Genomic DNA, 14,807 nt, shown 5'->3' with positions numbered 1-14,807 from the left:
ATTTGTCTCTTTATCCCATTGGATCTATATTTAGCTAAATGAGTTCATACTGATGTCGGCAATGTTAATCCATCATCACATGGTTTATTATTCTAGCCTTCTCCCTGCACTTTTTCATCTATAAATTTGCACTCCAACAGCAAGTATCACCTATGGACATGACGACTCAGTTGATTACTAATTCAGCAGTCTCTTTTATTTTTTTTTTTAAGATTTTATTTTTAAGCAACATGGGGCTTGAACTCACAACCCCAAGATCAAGAGTTGTATGCTCTACCAACTGAGCCAGCCAGGCACTCCTCTTGAGAAGTTTCCAGCAAATAAACTCCTTTATCTTCAAACTACTGAGTTGTTAGAGTCCTGCTTTGCTGCTATTGTTATCTGCAAAGTAAAATGTCAAGGCTTTCTTTTGGTCAAACAGCTTCCTTAATGTTAAAATCTGCTATTTTACCTTGTTTGAACATCTTGTGGAAGTACAGGATAAAGCAATTCCAAAGTATCTTGTATATCACATAGTTTACTTTGGTTGGAATATGCAGAAGGTCTACTCTGTTTATTGCCAACAATCCTCGATGCTCTTTTTTTTTAATTTTTTCAATATTTATTTTTTCATATTTTAATTATTTGTTTTTAATTATTTTTTAATTTACATTCAAGTTAGTTAGCCTATAGTGCGACAATGATTTCAGGATTAGACTCCGTAATGCCCCTTACCCATTTATAGCCCATCCCCCCCCACAACCCCTCCAGCAACCCTCTGTTCTGTATATTTGTTTCTTACGTTTTGTCCCCCTCCCTGTTTTTATACTATTTTTGCTTCCCTTTCCTTATATTCATCTGTTTTGTATCTTAAATTCCTCATACAAGTGAAGTCATATGATATTTGTCTTTCTCTAATTTTGCTTAGCATAATACCCTCTAGTTCCATCCACTTAATTGCAAATGGCAAGATTTCATTCTTTTTGATTATCAAGTAATACTCCATTGTGTGTGTGTGTGTGTGTATATATATATATATATATATATATATATATATATATACACCACATCTTCTTCATCCATTCATCTGTCGATGGACATTTGGGTTCCTTCCATACTTTGGCTATGGTCAGTAGTGCTGCTATAAACATTGGGGTGCATGTGTCCCTTTGAAACAGTACACCTGTATCCCTTGGAGAGATACCTAATAGTGCAGTTGCTGAGTTGAAGGGTAGTTCTATTTTTACTTTTTTGAGGAACCTCCGTACTGCTTTCCAGAGTGGCTGCACCAGTTTGCATTCCCACCAGCAGTGCAAAAGAGATCCTCTCTCTGCATCCTTACCAACATCTGTAGTTGCCCGAGTTGTTAATGTTAGCCATTCTGACAGGGGTGAGGTGGTTGTCTCATCATGGTTTTGATTTGTATTTCCCTGATGATGAGTGATGTTGAGCATTTTTTCATGTGTCGGTTGGCCATCTGGATGTCTTCTTTAGAGAAGTGTCTATTCATGTATTTCGCCCATGTCTTCACTGGATTATTTGTGTTTTGGGTGTTGAATTTGATAAGTTCTTTATGAGTTTTGGATTCTAACCCTTTATCTGATATGTCATTTGCAAATATCTTCTCCCATTTCGTCAGTTGCCTTTTAGCTTTGCTGATTGTTTCCTTTGCCGTGCAGAAGCTTTTTATTTTGATGAGGTCCCAATAGTTCTTTTTTTTTAATGTTTATTTATTTTTGAGAGAGAGACAGAGTGCAAGCAGGGCAGGGGTAGACAGAGAGGGAGACACAGAATCTGAAGCAGGTTCGAGGCTCTAAGTGTCAGCACAGAGCCCGACATGGGGCTCGAACCCACAAACCGTGAGATCTTGACCTGAGCCGAAATCGGACGCTTAACCTACTAAGCCACCCAGGCACCCCCCTATAGTTCATTTTTGCTTTTGTTCCCCTTGCCTCCAGAGACACGTTGAGTAAGAAGTTGCTGCAGCCGAGGTCAAAGAGGTTTTTCCCTGCTTTCTCCTCGAGAATTTTGATGGCATTTACATTTAGGACTTTCATGCATTTTGAGTTTATTTTCGTGTATGGTGTAAGAAAGTGGTCCAGGTTCATTTTGCTGCATGCTGCTGTCCAGTTTTCCCAGCACCATTTGCTGAAGAGACTGTCTTTATCCCATTGGATATTCTTTCCTGCTTTGTCAAAGATTAGTTGGCCATACGTTTGTGGGTCCATTTCTGGGTTCTCTATTCTGTTCCATTGATCTGAGTGTCTGTTTTTGTGCCAGTACCATACTGTCTTGATGATTACAGCTTCATAATACTGCTTGAAGTCTGGGATTGTAATGCCTCCAGCTTTGGTTTTCTTTTTCAAGATAGCTTTGGCTATTCAGGGTCTTTTCTGGTTCCATACAAATTTTAGGATTGTTTGTTCTAGCTCTGTGAAGAATGCTTGTGTTATTTTGATAGAGATTGCTTATTTTTTTAATGTTTATTTATTTTTGAGATTGAAAGAGAGAGAGAGAAAGAGAGAGAGACAAAGAAAGAGAGAATGAGTGGTGGAGGAGCAGAGAGAGGGAGACACAGAATCTAAAGTAGGCTCCAGCCTCTGAGCTTTAGCACCGAGCCTGATGCAGGGCTCGAACTCACAGATTGTGAAATCATAATGACCTGAGCGGAAGTCAGATGCTTAATCAATTGAGCCACCCAGGCAACCCTCCCCCTTATTTTAATGTATGATGCTCTTATTTTAAAAAAAGTATGCTCGCTTGTACATATTCAAGTGTCTGAGGTACAGCATACAGAAGTAGCACATTTAATAATATCATTAACCTTTATATACACAGCAGACTTTAATTATAAAAACTGTTTCTAGTAACATATTTTATAGAAGGAAATTTATATCTTCATCAAATGTCAAAAATCCCTCATCTTCTACCACTAAAAATAGTTGGCAGTCTATAGCAGTAATTTTGTCAAGCTTTCTGTTTAAATTTTTTGTCTCAAAAGTAGAAGGAACTAACTATATTCTTGAAATATTTTTATAAAGACTATTGTTTTGCAATTTGATTAGTAACAACAGAATGAGTTTAGGAGGTCTCATATTGCTCTGAAACTTTCTTGTTTTATTCATAGTCTATACTCTTTGTTACATTTGGGTCAAAGTTGTTTCAGCATGGATGTTCTTTACGTAAGTTTAGAGATTTCCTTTGTGAAATTTTAGGGTGGCGAACTTGATGTTCTCCTTACATGTCATCCTTGCAAGATGTGAAGAATTCCCAAAGGGGACTTTTTGCTGAAAGACTCAAATCTAAATAAAATTAAATAGCAAAAATTAAATTAAATTTAAATTCTTAAATATTTAATATTTAAATTTAAATTCTTTTTTTTTTAATTTTTTTTCAACGTTTTTATTTATTTTTGGGACAGAGAGAGACAGAGCATGAACGGGGGAGGGGCAGAGAGAGAGGGAGACACAGAATCGGAAACAGGCTCCAGGCTCCGAGCCATCAGCCCAGAGCCTGACGCGGGGCTCGAACTCACGGACCGCGAGATCGTGACCTGGCTGAAGTCGGACGCTTAACCGACTGCGCCACCCAGGCACCCCTAAATTTAAATTCTTAAATATTTAATATTTAAATTTAAATTCTTAAATATTTAAATTCTTAAATATTAGTTCGTTTAATGTTATGAAGGTTAAAATGCCAAGCAAGTCGACAAAGATTAAAATTCTGATACAATCTTTCTCTATTTGTCCTGGTACATTTACGTATTCCTCTAAGAGCCTATTTTATTTATTTTTGAATAGCCTATTTTATTTATTTATTTTGAATAGTGTACCAAAAGGTACACTATGTGTAGATTATCTTCCCCTCACCATCCTCTGTAGTTAACTAGTTTTATAATTAATCAGGGATTACAGTACTTAATATGTACAACCTAAGTACATATATTTTATTCCCCCTTTTTACTGTGAAAAAAGTAACACAGTATATACTCTTTTCCTGTTCTTCACCTTGCCTTTTTCATTCAATTTTTCACATCAGTGTGCACAGAAATTTTCATTCACTTTTATGGCTGCATATTATACATTGATGTAGATGTACCACAGTGTATTTAACCAGGTCCCTCTTTCAAAAGCAAAAACAAACAAACAAACAAACAAACAAACCAGTCCAAGTAGGATTACACCCACAACTATATGGTCAATTAATCTTCGACAAAGCAGGAAAGAATATCCAATGTGAAAAAGAGAGTCTCTTCAACAAATGGTGTTAGGAAAACTGGACAGCAATGTGCAAAAGAATAAAAGTGGACCACTTTCTTACACCATACAGAGAAAAAATTCAAAATGGATGAAAGACCTAATATGAGACTTGGAACCATAAAAATCCTAGAAGAGAACATAGGTAGTAACCTCTTTGACAAAGGCCATAGCAACTTTTTTCTAGATGTCTCCTGAGGCAAGGGGAAAACAAAAGCAAAAATAAACTACTAGGATTACATCAAACTAAAAAGCTTCTACACAGCAAAGGAAACAATCAACAAAACTAAAAGGCAGCCTACAGAATGGGAGAAGATACTTGCAAATGACATATCTGATAAAGGATTAGTGTCCAAAATCTACAAAGAACTTCTAAAACTCACCACCCAAAAAACAAATAATCCAATTAAAAACTGGACAGAAGACGTGAACAGACATTTCTCTAAAGAGGACATATAGATGGCCAACAGACACATGAAAAGATGCTCAACATCATTCATCATCAGGGAGATGCAAATCAAAACCACAATGAGCTATCAGCTCACACCAGTAAGAATGGCTAAATTCAACAACACAAGAAACAACAGGTGTTGTTGAGGATGTGAAGAAAAAGGATGTCGTTCACTGTTCATAGGGATGCAAACTCGTGCAGCCACTGTGGAAAATGGCACAGAAGTTCCTCAAAAAGTAAAAAATAGAATTACCCGGTGATCCAGGAATCTCACTACTGGGTATTTACCCAAAGGATACAAAAACACTAATTCAAAGGGATATATGCACCCCTACATTTATAACAGCATTATCACAAGAGCCAACATATGAAAGCAGCCCAAATGTCCATTGATTGATGAATGGATAAAGAAGATGTGGTATATATACACAATGGAATGAATCTTGCCATTTGCAAGAACATGGATGGAGCTAGAGAGTATAATGCTAAGCCACATAAGTCAGAGAAAGACAAATAACATATGATTTCACTCATATGTGAAATTTAAGAAACAAAACAAATGAGCAAAGAGAAGAAAAGAGAGAGAGAGAGAGAGAGACAAATCAAGAAACAGACTCTAAATTATAGAAGACAAACTGATGGTTACCAGAGAGGAGGGGAGTGGGGGGCTGGCTGAAATAGGTGATGGGGATCATGGAGTGCACTTGTGACGAGCACCTGGTGATGTATGAAAGTGTTGAATCACTATATTGTACACCGAAACTAATATGACACTGTATGTTAACTAACTGGAATTAAAATAAAAACTTTAAAAACCAAATGAAAAACAAAAAATAAAATAGATAGGACTACATCAAACTGAAAGTTTCTACACAGCAAAGGATGTCATCAACAAAATGAAAACTCAACCTACTGAATGAGAGAAAATAGTTGCAAATCATGTATCTGATAAGGGGTGAATATCCAAAATATCTGAAGCACTCATAACCCAACAGCAAAAACACCCAAAAAACAAAACAACAGGGGCGCCTGGGTGGCGCAGTCAGTTAAGCGTCCGACTTCAGCCAGGTCACGATCTCGCGGTCCGTGAGTTCAAGCCCTGCATCAGGCTCTGGGCTGATGGCTCAGAGCCTGGAGCCTGTTTCACATTCTGTGTCTCCCTCTCTCTCTGCCCCTCCCCCGTTCATGCTCTGTCTCTCTCTGTCCCAAAAATAAATAAACGTTGAAAAAAAAAAAAACAACAACAACAACAAAACAATCTGATTAAAAAATGGGCAGGGAATCTGAATAGACATTTTTCTAAAGAAGACATATAGATGGCCAACAGGTACAAGAAAAGATGCTCTGTATCATTAATCATCAGGGAAATGCAAATCAAAACCACAATGAGTTATCATCTCACACCCGTTAGAATTGCTAAACTCAAAAGACAAGAAATAACAAGTGTTAATAAGAAGAGGATGTGGAAAAAAGAAAACCCTGTGCACTGTTAATGGGAATGTAAAATGGTGTAGGCACTATGGAAAACAGTACAGGGGTTCCTAAAAAAATTAAAAATAGAACCACCATATGGTCCAACAATTCGACTTCTGGGTATTTATCTAAAGAAAACAAAAACACTAACTTGAAAAGATACATGTACCCCCCTGTTCACTGCAACATTATTTACAATAGCCAAGATATGGTAACAACCTAAACATCCATAGATGAATGAATGCATAAATATTCAACCATTAAAAAAGAATGAAATCTTGCCATGTGAAACAACATGGATGGACCTCAAGGACATTATGCTAAGTGAAATAAGTCAGACAGAAAATAAACACAGTATGATCTCTCTTACATGTGAAATCTAAAAAAAAAAAAAAAACAAAAACTAGAAACAAAAACAAACGTGTAGATACAGAGAACAGAAGGTGATTATAAGAGATGGAGGGTGGGAGAAATGGGTGAATTGTTTTTTTGTTTTTTGTTTTTTTAGTTTAAGTAAACTGAACAAAAATTTTATTAAAAAATTCCTAAGTCCAGGCCTATGAGACACAGGCATCAGTGTTTTTGTAGTTCCCTGGTGACCAATGTGCAAACAAATTTGGGAACCGTTGCACTATTTAAAAAAAAAATTTTTTTTGTTAATGTTTTTATTTTCGAGAGAGAGAGAGAGAGAGAGAGAGAGAGACAGAATGCTAGTGCAGGAGGGGTAGAGAGAGAGGGATACACAGAATCTGAAGCAGGTTCCAGGCTCTAAGCTGTCAGCACAGAGCCCATTATGGGGCTTGAACTCACAAACTGTGAGATCACAACCTGAGACGAAGTCAGAGACTTAACTGACTGAGCCACCCAGGACCACTGTGCTATTACTAAGGGAATTCTATGGGTGGTACTGCCCATTTGAATATTATTCACAAACTGCTGAAATATTGCTTGAAATAAGATTGGCGGAGCGGGGGGGGGGTGGGGAGTGGGAGGAGGCAGATAATCATCTTCCTCAGAAAAGAATTTTCCAGGCTCTCTCCCAGTCCAGGTAAACCACTCTGTCCCTGTGGACTGTTACCAAACAGGTCCTTCTGGAAGCAGCTAGGTTTAGAAGAGGCTAGGTCTGAAAATATCTGGAAGTCTCAAGGTATTATTACCCGTGGGAGAGTCTGCATTGTGTGAATGGAGGCCTAAATGCTTGTATTCCCCACGAAAGATTTATTTGAGGATCCATACTCAGCGACAGCCTGAAGGAAGGTAGCAAGCACAAAGCAGTTTACTAAGGACAGAACACTGTCAAGAAGGGACAGTGAGCAGACCCAGAGGTAGCAACTGCACCAGGATTAGGGGTGTCTTTTCTTTTTATGTTTGCATAGGTTATGGGTCATAGCTAGGTCAGTCTCTAACTGAGGTCGTTTCCAACCATCTAAGGGACTCCTCCTGCCAATTAGGAGGACGAGTTTTGGGCCCTACAAGGTTCTTGCTGGAACTGTCCTGTCCATCTCCTCCCACAGGGGCAGGGTTAAAATCACAATGTAAATACATTACAATGACACTATAGGTTACTCTGGGGCAGAGGCTGAAAAGGAGAGGGCATGTTCTGCACCTGTGGCTCTTGATGCCTTGGTGTCTTGGTGGCCACAAGGCCAGGAGGTTGAAGGGTCTTGGGAGCCACAAAGTCAGGATGTTGTGCCCCCAGGCTTCTAATGTGTACCCTATTTATCACCATCCTTGCCTCCAATACATGTCTAACTAACTGTCTACTCTATATCAGTACCATTTAAAACAGGCATCCCAGTTTTGTTTTGTTTTTGTTTTTGTTTTTTTTTTTTCCTATTAAGTACCCATAGCTTTCTAAAACTTTGACTAAATTAAGTTCGGAGAGATCAAAAGTTCCCCATAATGGCCATTGGTGGTGTGTTGTTTTGTTTTTTTTTTTCTTTTTTACTTTATTTATCTTTGAGAGAGAGCAGAGAAAGCAGGGGAGGGGCATAGAGAGAGGGACAGAGAATCCCAAGCAGGCTCAGCGCTTAACCGACTAAGCCACCCAGGCACCGGTGCTCTAAATTACTTTTGGTTAAGTCAATCCACTTAGTTTATAAATGTGCATGCAGAAGGACCATAGTTTTTAAACACAAAACCAGTCAGAGTCCCACTAAGGGCAAAGAAGGGAGCAGCATTCTCAGAGCATTTTGATGACTGCAATCCCATTACTAGGTTTTTCTCTAGTGCAAAGGGAAAAACTCCTAAACAGCACAGTTTCATCAGTAGCAGCTTGGTTCCAGAAGGAATCAGAGTGAAGACCGTCACCGTTCCAATAGGAACAATCCAGACCCCAAAAGAAGTCCGACCAAAGGCCAAAGGAGCACTTTCAAAGTAAAAACAAAACAAACAACCAGGGCATAAAACAGATCCTAATAAAGCCTGGAGAGTGCAAACACAAAGCGCAGAGCCCCAAATCCAGGAGGTAACTTACCGCAAACTCCAGGGTCAGCGAGAAAGCAGTGAGCCCAACTGGCTCTGTGGGTGCTGTCGGGTTTGTTCACCAGCCTCCGAGTTGCTGGGGGTCTTCTTCGCATCCCACTTCTGATCACCAAGTAAGTTAACCTTACAAAACAAAACTGCCAGCTATTTTAACAGCAAAAAAATGGATTTATTGGGGGATAACAGAGAATCGCAAGCCACAGCACACACTCTCCCAAGAAACTACAGGTAACTCCCTTCAACGAGAGGAATGTTCCTTTATAGAGGAAAGGGGAAGCTCGGCTGTTATAAACAGAAAGTCCATTGGTGAAAACTGGGAGTTCAAAGTATAGTGGCTTTTCATTGGCTGCATTGTTGCAGTCTCTCATTGGCTGGGCTGTTGCCAGGGGAGGAGAAAGGCCTTCCTTCTTGCTGGGATAGGAGTGGCCATGTGCAAGGTCCTTCTCTTCCCCTGGGTCTGTAATTGACAAGTCATAGGGCCTGAGAGCTCACCTTGAGGGCTTCCCAACTGCATTCTAAAGGAGATTTCCTTTTATTACTTTTCACAGAGCATACTCTAATCTCTGCCATTATTGCAGGAAGAACTCTTAAAAAGGTTAATGATAGGTACTGGAGAACCAACATACCCAGAAGAGAAAGACATGGTTTTAGTGTTATTGTATAAGAGTAAAAGTAATTGCAATAAATTCTACAATTTTCTGGATTCTAATTCAAATTGAAGTTTACAGATTTTCCCTTAACTTCCTTCAATTTATACCTGGTCTCTTTAACACTGGAAATCTTGGCTCCCAACAACATTAGCATAGTTACTTTTTTTTGGTCCTAATTTACATCAGTTTCAAAATAATACTGTGCATTTTAACAAGAAATATACTAAATGATGTTTAAAGTTTCTTTGAAGTTTCATTTGTTGTTAGAGTATGTTCCATAGCGACATACAGTCTGAACTGCACTTTTTTAAAATGTTTTATTTATTTTTGAGAGACAGAGCACGAGCGTGGGGAAGGGCAGAGAGAGACGGAGACACAGAATCCAAAGCAGGCTCCATGCTCTGAGCTGTCAGCATAGAGCCTGACCTGGAGCTTGAACCCACAAATCATGAGATCATGACTTGAGCTGAAGTCAGACGCTCAACCGATTGAGCCACCCAGGAGCCCCTGAACTGCACATTTTTAAAAAAAAATTTTCAGGTTTATTTACTCATTTTGAGGGAGGGGGTTGGGACAGAGAGTGAGTGAGGGAGAGAGAGAGAATCCCCGAGTTGCCAGCACAGAGCCCAACTCAGGGCTGGATCTCAGGAGCCATGAGATCAGGAGCTGAAACCAAGAGTCAGACACTTAATGGACTGAGCCACCCAGGTGCCCCTGAACTGCATGTTTTACAAAAAGGTTGTAGTAAAGGCACCCATAGTGACCAGTAGAAACCTTCCCCCCAAATTGTTTTTGTGTTGGCATGATATAGCCCACACAACACAAGGAAGCAAAATTTGTTTTTCCAGGAGCCTTGCTGTCTATCAGAGAGAGAACAGCCCTGTGAAGGCTTGGGCTGAATTATCAGAGGTTGCTTACCACTCTTGCCAAACTCTGAAGTCTTGTTAAGGAGATTTGGACCTGTCTCCCAACCTTCTCATCTTCCCTCTCTCCTTGAAAAAAATCAGAAAGCGGGTATTCTGAAGTATGGGTCTCGAAGTACACATTTAGGTGATTGTGTAAACTTGAAGTGTAGCTGAGGCACAGGGGTGCAAGGGCACCTGGCTGCAGGGGTCCCAAACCAGGTTTGGCCATTTGCTGCTGACAAAATCCAAAGGCAGAGAAACAGGTGGTGGTCAAACCAGAAATAAATTTATTTCAGTGAGGCCAACACTTGGGAAGACAGCAGACTAAGCCCTCGAGGACTGTCTCCAAAGTACCAAAAATACTTCAAGACTTATATAAGGAAAACGTGGGACAAAGGTCTGTGGGTGCGTGCAGATAGGCTGTGACCTTCAAACCAACCATTGTCTTGAGGTCAATCACATGGGGTGTGGCTGGCAGCTGGGCAGTCCCTATTGCCTGAGGGGGATAGGTTTTAGGTCTTCTGCCTGAGTTAAAAGATAAGCTAGAAAAAATTTAATCAGAAAGTTTGAAGTCAAAATGGAGGTAAGTGCTGTCCTCTCTCCGAAGCTGGGAGTAGGTGCAATTGACTACTAGGAAAAGTGTAACGTGAGTGGGTGCAGAAATCGGTGTAACACAGACCTGTAAGACCAGGAGGAGTCAGACATCTCAGAGGACGGGAAACTGGCTGGTGCACAGAGTTGTTGAGTCTAGGAAGGGAGAAGAGGTTTTTACCATACTCCGAGAAGCACTGTGGTGCCCCCAGAGGTAGGTTCCGTTACCCCGAGAGCGGTGAGTTCCCAGAGTCCAAACTGGCATGCGCTTCACTCGGCTTCTGCTGGCCGCTCACAGGGACACCCAGCACAGAGCAGGATGGCCTGGCCTGGAGGAAGTCCCTTGCGCAAAAAGGTGCGATGTGAACTTGGAAGGCGGATGCGTCCCTGAGGGGAAGTGAACGCGAGGCAGCGAGGGGGTGGGAACTAGGTGGTGGTGGGAGAATGATGCCACGCCCAGAACTGGGCTAGGATTCCCCGCGGGGGCCGTGCTTCCCGGCCCTTTCGTTTTGACCTCTTCCCACACCCTGGGACCGCGCAGGCGGCCAAGGAAAGTGTTGCCCAGCAATCGCAGCCGAAGCCTTCGGTTCCCGCCCCTCTGCGGCCGGACCTCCGCCTACTCCTACCGCGGCCGCCCCGCCCCGCCCCCCGCCAGTCTCGGGTCTGGCGAGAGCTGGCGCAGTTAGGAGGCATGGAGGGTGTCGGAAGCAAGGAGGGCGGCCTGGGACGCGCCGTGTGCGTGGTGACCGGGGCCTCCCGTGGCTTCGGCCGCGCCTTGGCCCCGCTCCTGGCCCGGCTGTTGTCGCCCGGCTCTCTGATGGTCCTGAGCGCCCGCAACGACGAGGCCCTGCGGCAGCTGGAGGCCGAGCTGGCTGCCGAGCGGCCGGGCCTGCGAGTGGTGCGGGTGTCCGCCGACCTGGGCGTCAAAGACAGTTTGCAGCAGCTGCTCGGCGCCGTGCGCGAGCTTCCCAGGCCCGAGGGGTTGCAACGGGTGCTGCTCATCAACAATGCGGGTAAGACGCCCGCCGGCAGGGGCGGACTCCCCAGGGGAGCCCTAGCAATAGTGCTTAATGCCCCTGCCTCTTCTCGCTCCTTCTCACTTTCCCGAACCGCAGGGAACTTTAAAGGTGACTGTTAGGAATCAGATAAGATGTCTAAAAATCCTGGTTGTTTTAGCAAGGTATGAAGGAAGACTCGGTACCATCGGTGCGGTTCAGGCTTACCCTCCCCACCCCTTCCCGTTTCAGGGCAAATTTTCCAAAATGCTTGTAGAACATTCCTGATCTTTTCCTTGTTCCGCGCCCTCTGGCGGAGGCCTGAGTCAGGGCATGAGGTCTTCCAGCAGAAGTAAATTACCAGTTTTTCCAAATGGCCGCCTGAGTTCTACCCCCAGGCCCAGAGCGGGGCATGCACCCCTTCAGTTTCCAGCTTGGGATGAGTGAACAACCCAGGTGTGTCTGCAGAGCCGGAAAGAGGGAGAAGTCTTCAGAAGCACTAGGGAGATTCCTCTAGGTTTGGATGGGAGGGGGGTGTCTGGAGGAACTTGGAGAAGGCTGGGGGAAGAGAAAGACCCATCTGCACAGAGTGATTCCTATGGTCTGGTTTTCAGGCACTCTCGGGGACGTATCCAAAGGCCTTGTGGACCTGGCTGACCCAGCTGAAGTGAACAACTACTGGGCTCTGAACTTGACCTCCATGCTCTGCCTGACTTCCAGCATCTTGAAGGCCTTTCCAGACAGTCCTGGCCTCATCAGGACTGTGGTTAACATCTCGTCCATCTGTGCTCTGCAGCCCTTCAAGGGCTGGGGACTATACTGTGCCGGGAAGGCAGCCCGAGACATGATGTTCCGGGTCCTAGCCACAGAGGAGCCTAGTGTGAGGGTGCTGAGCTATGCCCCAGGTAGGTGGGGCATTACCACCATCCCTGTCACCCAGAACTGGCTGGGTGGTTCCCCTCAGGGGTGGGCAAAGGGCCTAGTCCATCCCCTCCAAGAAAGAATCCACAGAGTATATTGTCCCTGAATCATTAACCATCACTCATTAAGGGAAATACAGACTCCCAGCAAGTGAGAGGTGAGAGCTAGCCAGAAGAGGGAGTAGAGTTGGGAGTTGGGAGTTGCCTGGACTGGGCAGTGGGGCGGGGGGCGGGCAGAAAGTCTGAGAGACTAGAGTTTGAGAACAATTAGGGTTTGAATTTCAGGCCTGTACCACATTTCCTTATGTGAAACAGGGAAGATGCTACCTGTCTCACAGGGCATTTAGCAGAGGGCCACAGAGGAGTTGGAACAGGGAGAGAACCAGGAGAGTATAAAGGGCCTGATTATCAGCGTATATAGGGGCAGAACAGTCCGTTTGCTGACTTTTTGGCTGTGGGAACAGAGTGGGGAGGGAGGAGACAGGGATGGAGGTTTTGAGCCTGAGAGAAGAGTACTTCATTAATAGAAATGAAAAAGGCAGGAGGAGGTGCTGGTTGGACAGGAGGTGATAAGCTTGCTGGTAGACATAGTGGTCTGGAGATACCATGTTCGCTGGGCATTGGAATTTGTGAGTCTGGAACTCAATAGTGACAGAATGACCCTGACCCTTTTGGTGACCCCCTTTGGTGACACTAACCACCCTTGTCAGCCAGGATGAGGTATTGCCTGTGGCCAGACCCGACTCCATCACTCTCCATACACACAGCAGGGGCCCCTGCCTCAGCCATGTCACCTCAGCTCCTGCACTTCATGCCCTAGGTCCGCTGGACACAGACATGCAGCAGTCGGCCCGGGAGACCTCGATGGACCCAGACTTGCGAAAAAGGCTGCAGGAGCTGAAGACAAAAGGGGAGCTTGTGGATTGTACGGTGTCAGCCGAGAAACTGCTAAACTTGCTGCAAAAGGACACATTCAAGTCTGGAGCCCACATTGACTTCTACGATAAATAAGCCAATGCCCTTGGCTCCCTGGGGCTCTCTTCCCCCTCTTTCAGGCACACCCAGGAGCCCTATGCCTCCCCCACATCCTGCTACAGTGGTACTGCCAATCCTGCCTTACTCAGATAAGCACTCATGTCTACTGTCCTGCCCCCAGAGCCAGCCAGCATGAGGGCCTTGGGTGGCCAGAGTCCTAGTTCTCAGGAGTGTGTTGACTGCCCTGAGTTAGGGGAAGCTTGGGGGAGAGAAGTTAGGGTTACTGGTGTTCTCTCTCCCCAGGAATGGAATTTTAGGGGTGGGAAAAGCAGCACAAGAAGCCGAAGCCTTGAAGAGAAAGAGTTGGGTCTCATGGCCAGTCCATGGCTGAGCCAATGTCAAATAGGAGGGTCCGTGTTAGATTCCCAGCCTGCAGGGGAGGGAGGACCGTGCAAGTTTGGCACACAAGGATGCTCTGTGCTCATGGTAGCAGGACCTTGTGTTGAACTTCATGTCTTCATTCTCATGCCTCCTCCCTCCAGAACCTGCCATCTGTCCCCCAGATGGAGGGAAGAGGCTTCTGAGAGTTTATGTACGTGTAAGAAGCAGATACAGATAAAATGTGGATTGTCCTTTATTAATGCCTGCCTTCTCTGACACAGGGCCTATGACTGACTCCTGGTTTGCTGGGCTTAGGGGTGTTCCCTGAAGCAATTAACCCAAACTTGGGGAGTTGTCCTTATATCCAGGGGCATTGTCTTGGGAGTATCTACCTCTTGTCACTGAGCACTACCCAGTGGCAAGCTCGGTTCAGAGATGGGCATGCCCAGATGCCTGTTCCTCCATCATGCTTTTACCTATATCGACCCAGTCTTTACTACCCTTTCCTCATCTTGGACCTATTCAAAGAGTATTTAGGGTTCAGGGCCTGACTCCCAGCTTCCCTGGCCCTCTTAGATTCCCAATTCTACCCTTTGCCTACATGATGGTTTTCTGAATGGATCCCATCTCAGGGTGTTGTCATGGCTCCTCCTGGTAGAGTCCATCTGGCCCATGGTTCCAATCTTCAGTGGGGTGGGCTTGGGACCAACATGCCTTTGGAGGAGATGGGCAATATTTGAAGAGAGG

The 14,807-nt window shown here is 44.0% G+C and overlaps 1 protein-coding gene and 1 long non-coding RNA gene across 8 annotated transcripts in view; one reads left to right on the top strand and one right to left on the bottom strand.

Moving 5' to 3' along the window:
• Positions 1-11,340, bottom strand: part of LOC121019266 (uncharacterized) — a 28,121-nt gene extending 16,781 nt beyond the window's left edge. For 5 of the 7 annotated variants that reach the window (XR_005785516.1, XR_005785517.1, XR_005785514.1 and 2 more), the window contains exons 1-2: positions 10,878-11,340; positions 8,636-8,766 (exon numbers count right to left, since the gene is read on the bottom strand). This is a non-coding gene — a long non-coding RNA (uncharacterized LOC121019266). Of the gene's footprint in view, positions 1-2,763; positions 3,282-8,635; positions 8,767-10,877 lie in introns of those variants that run through there. The other 2 variants (XR_005785513.1, XR_005785511.1) reach the window with 2 other exon arrangements.
• SPR (sepiapterin reductase) lies at positions 11,092-14,316 on the top strand. Its single transcript, XM_040458541.1, has 4 exons — positions 11,092-11,144; positions 11,331-11,802; positions 12,399-12,689; positions 13,525-14,316. The coding sequence occupies exons 1-4, from the start codon at positions 11,109-11,111 to the stop codon at positions 13,713-13,715; spliced, it is 990 nt and encodes a 329-aa protein (XP_040314475.1). The 5' UTR covers positions 11,092-11,108; the 3' UTR covers positions 13,716-14,316.
• The last annotated feature ends 491 nt before the right edge of the window (positions 14,317-14,807 follow it).

This window comes from Herpailurus yagouaroundi, unplaced genomic scaffold (genome assembly GCF_014898765.1).
Source record: "Herpailurus yagouaroundi ecotype Mexico unplaced genomic scaffold, PumYag 221, whole genome shotgun sequence".
Taxonomy (NCBI): Eukaryota; Metazoa; Chordata; class Mammalia; order Carnivora; family Felidae; genus Herpailurus; species Herpailurus yagouaroundi.
This window is presented reverse-complemented; position numbering and strand designations above follow the sequence as displayed.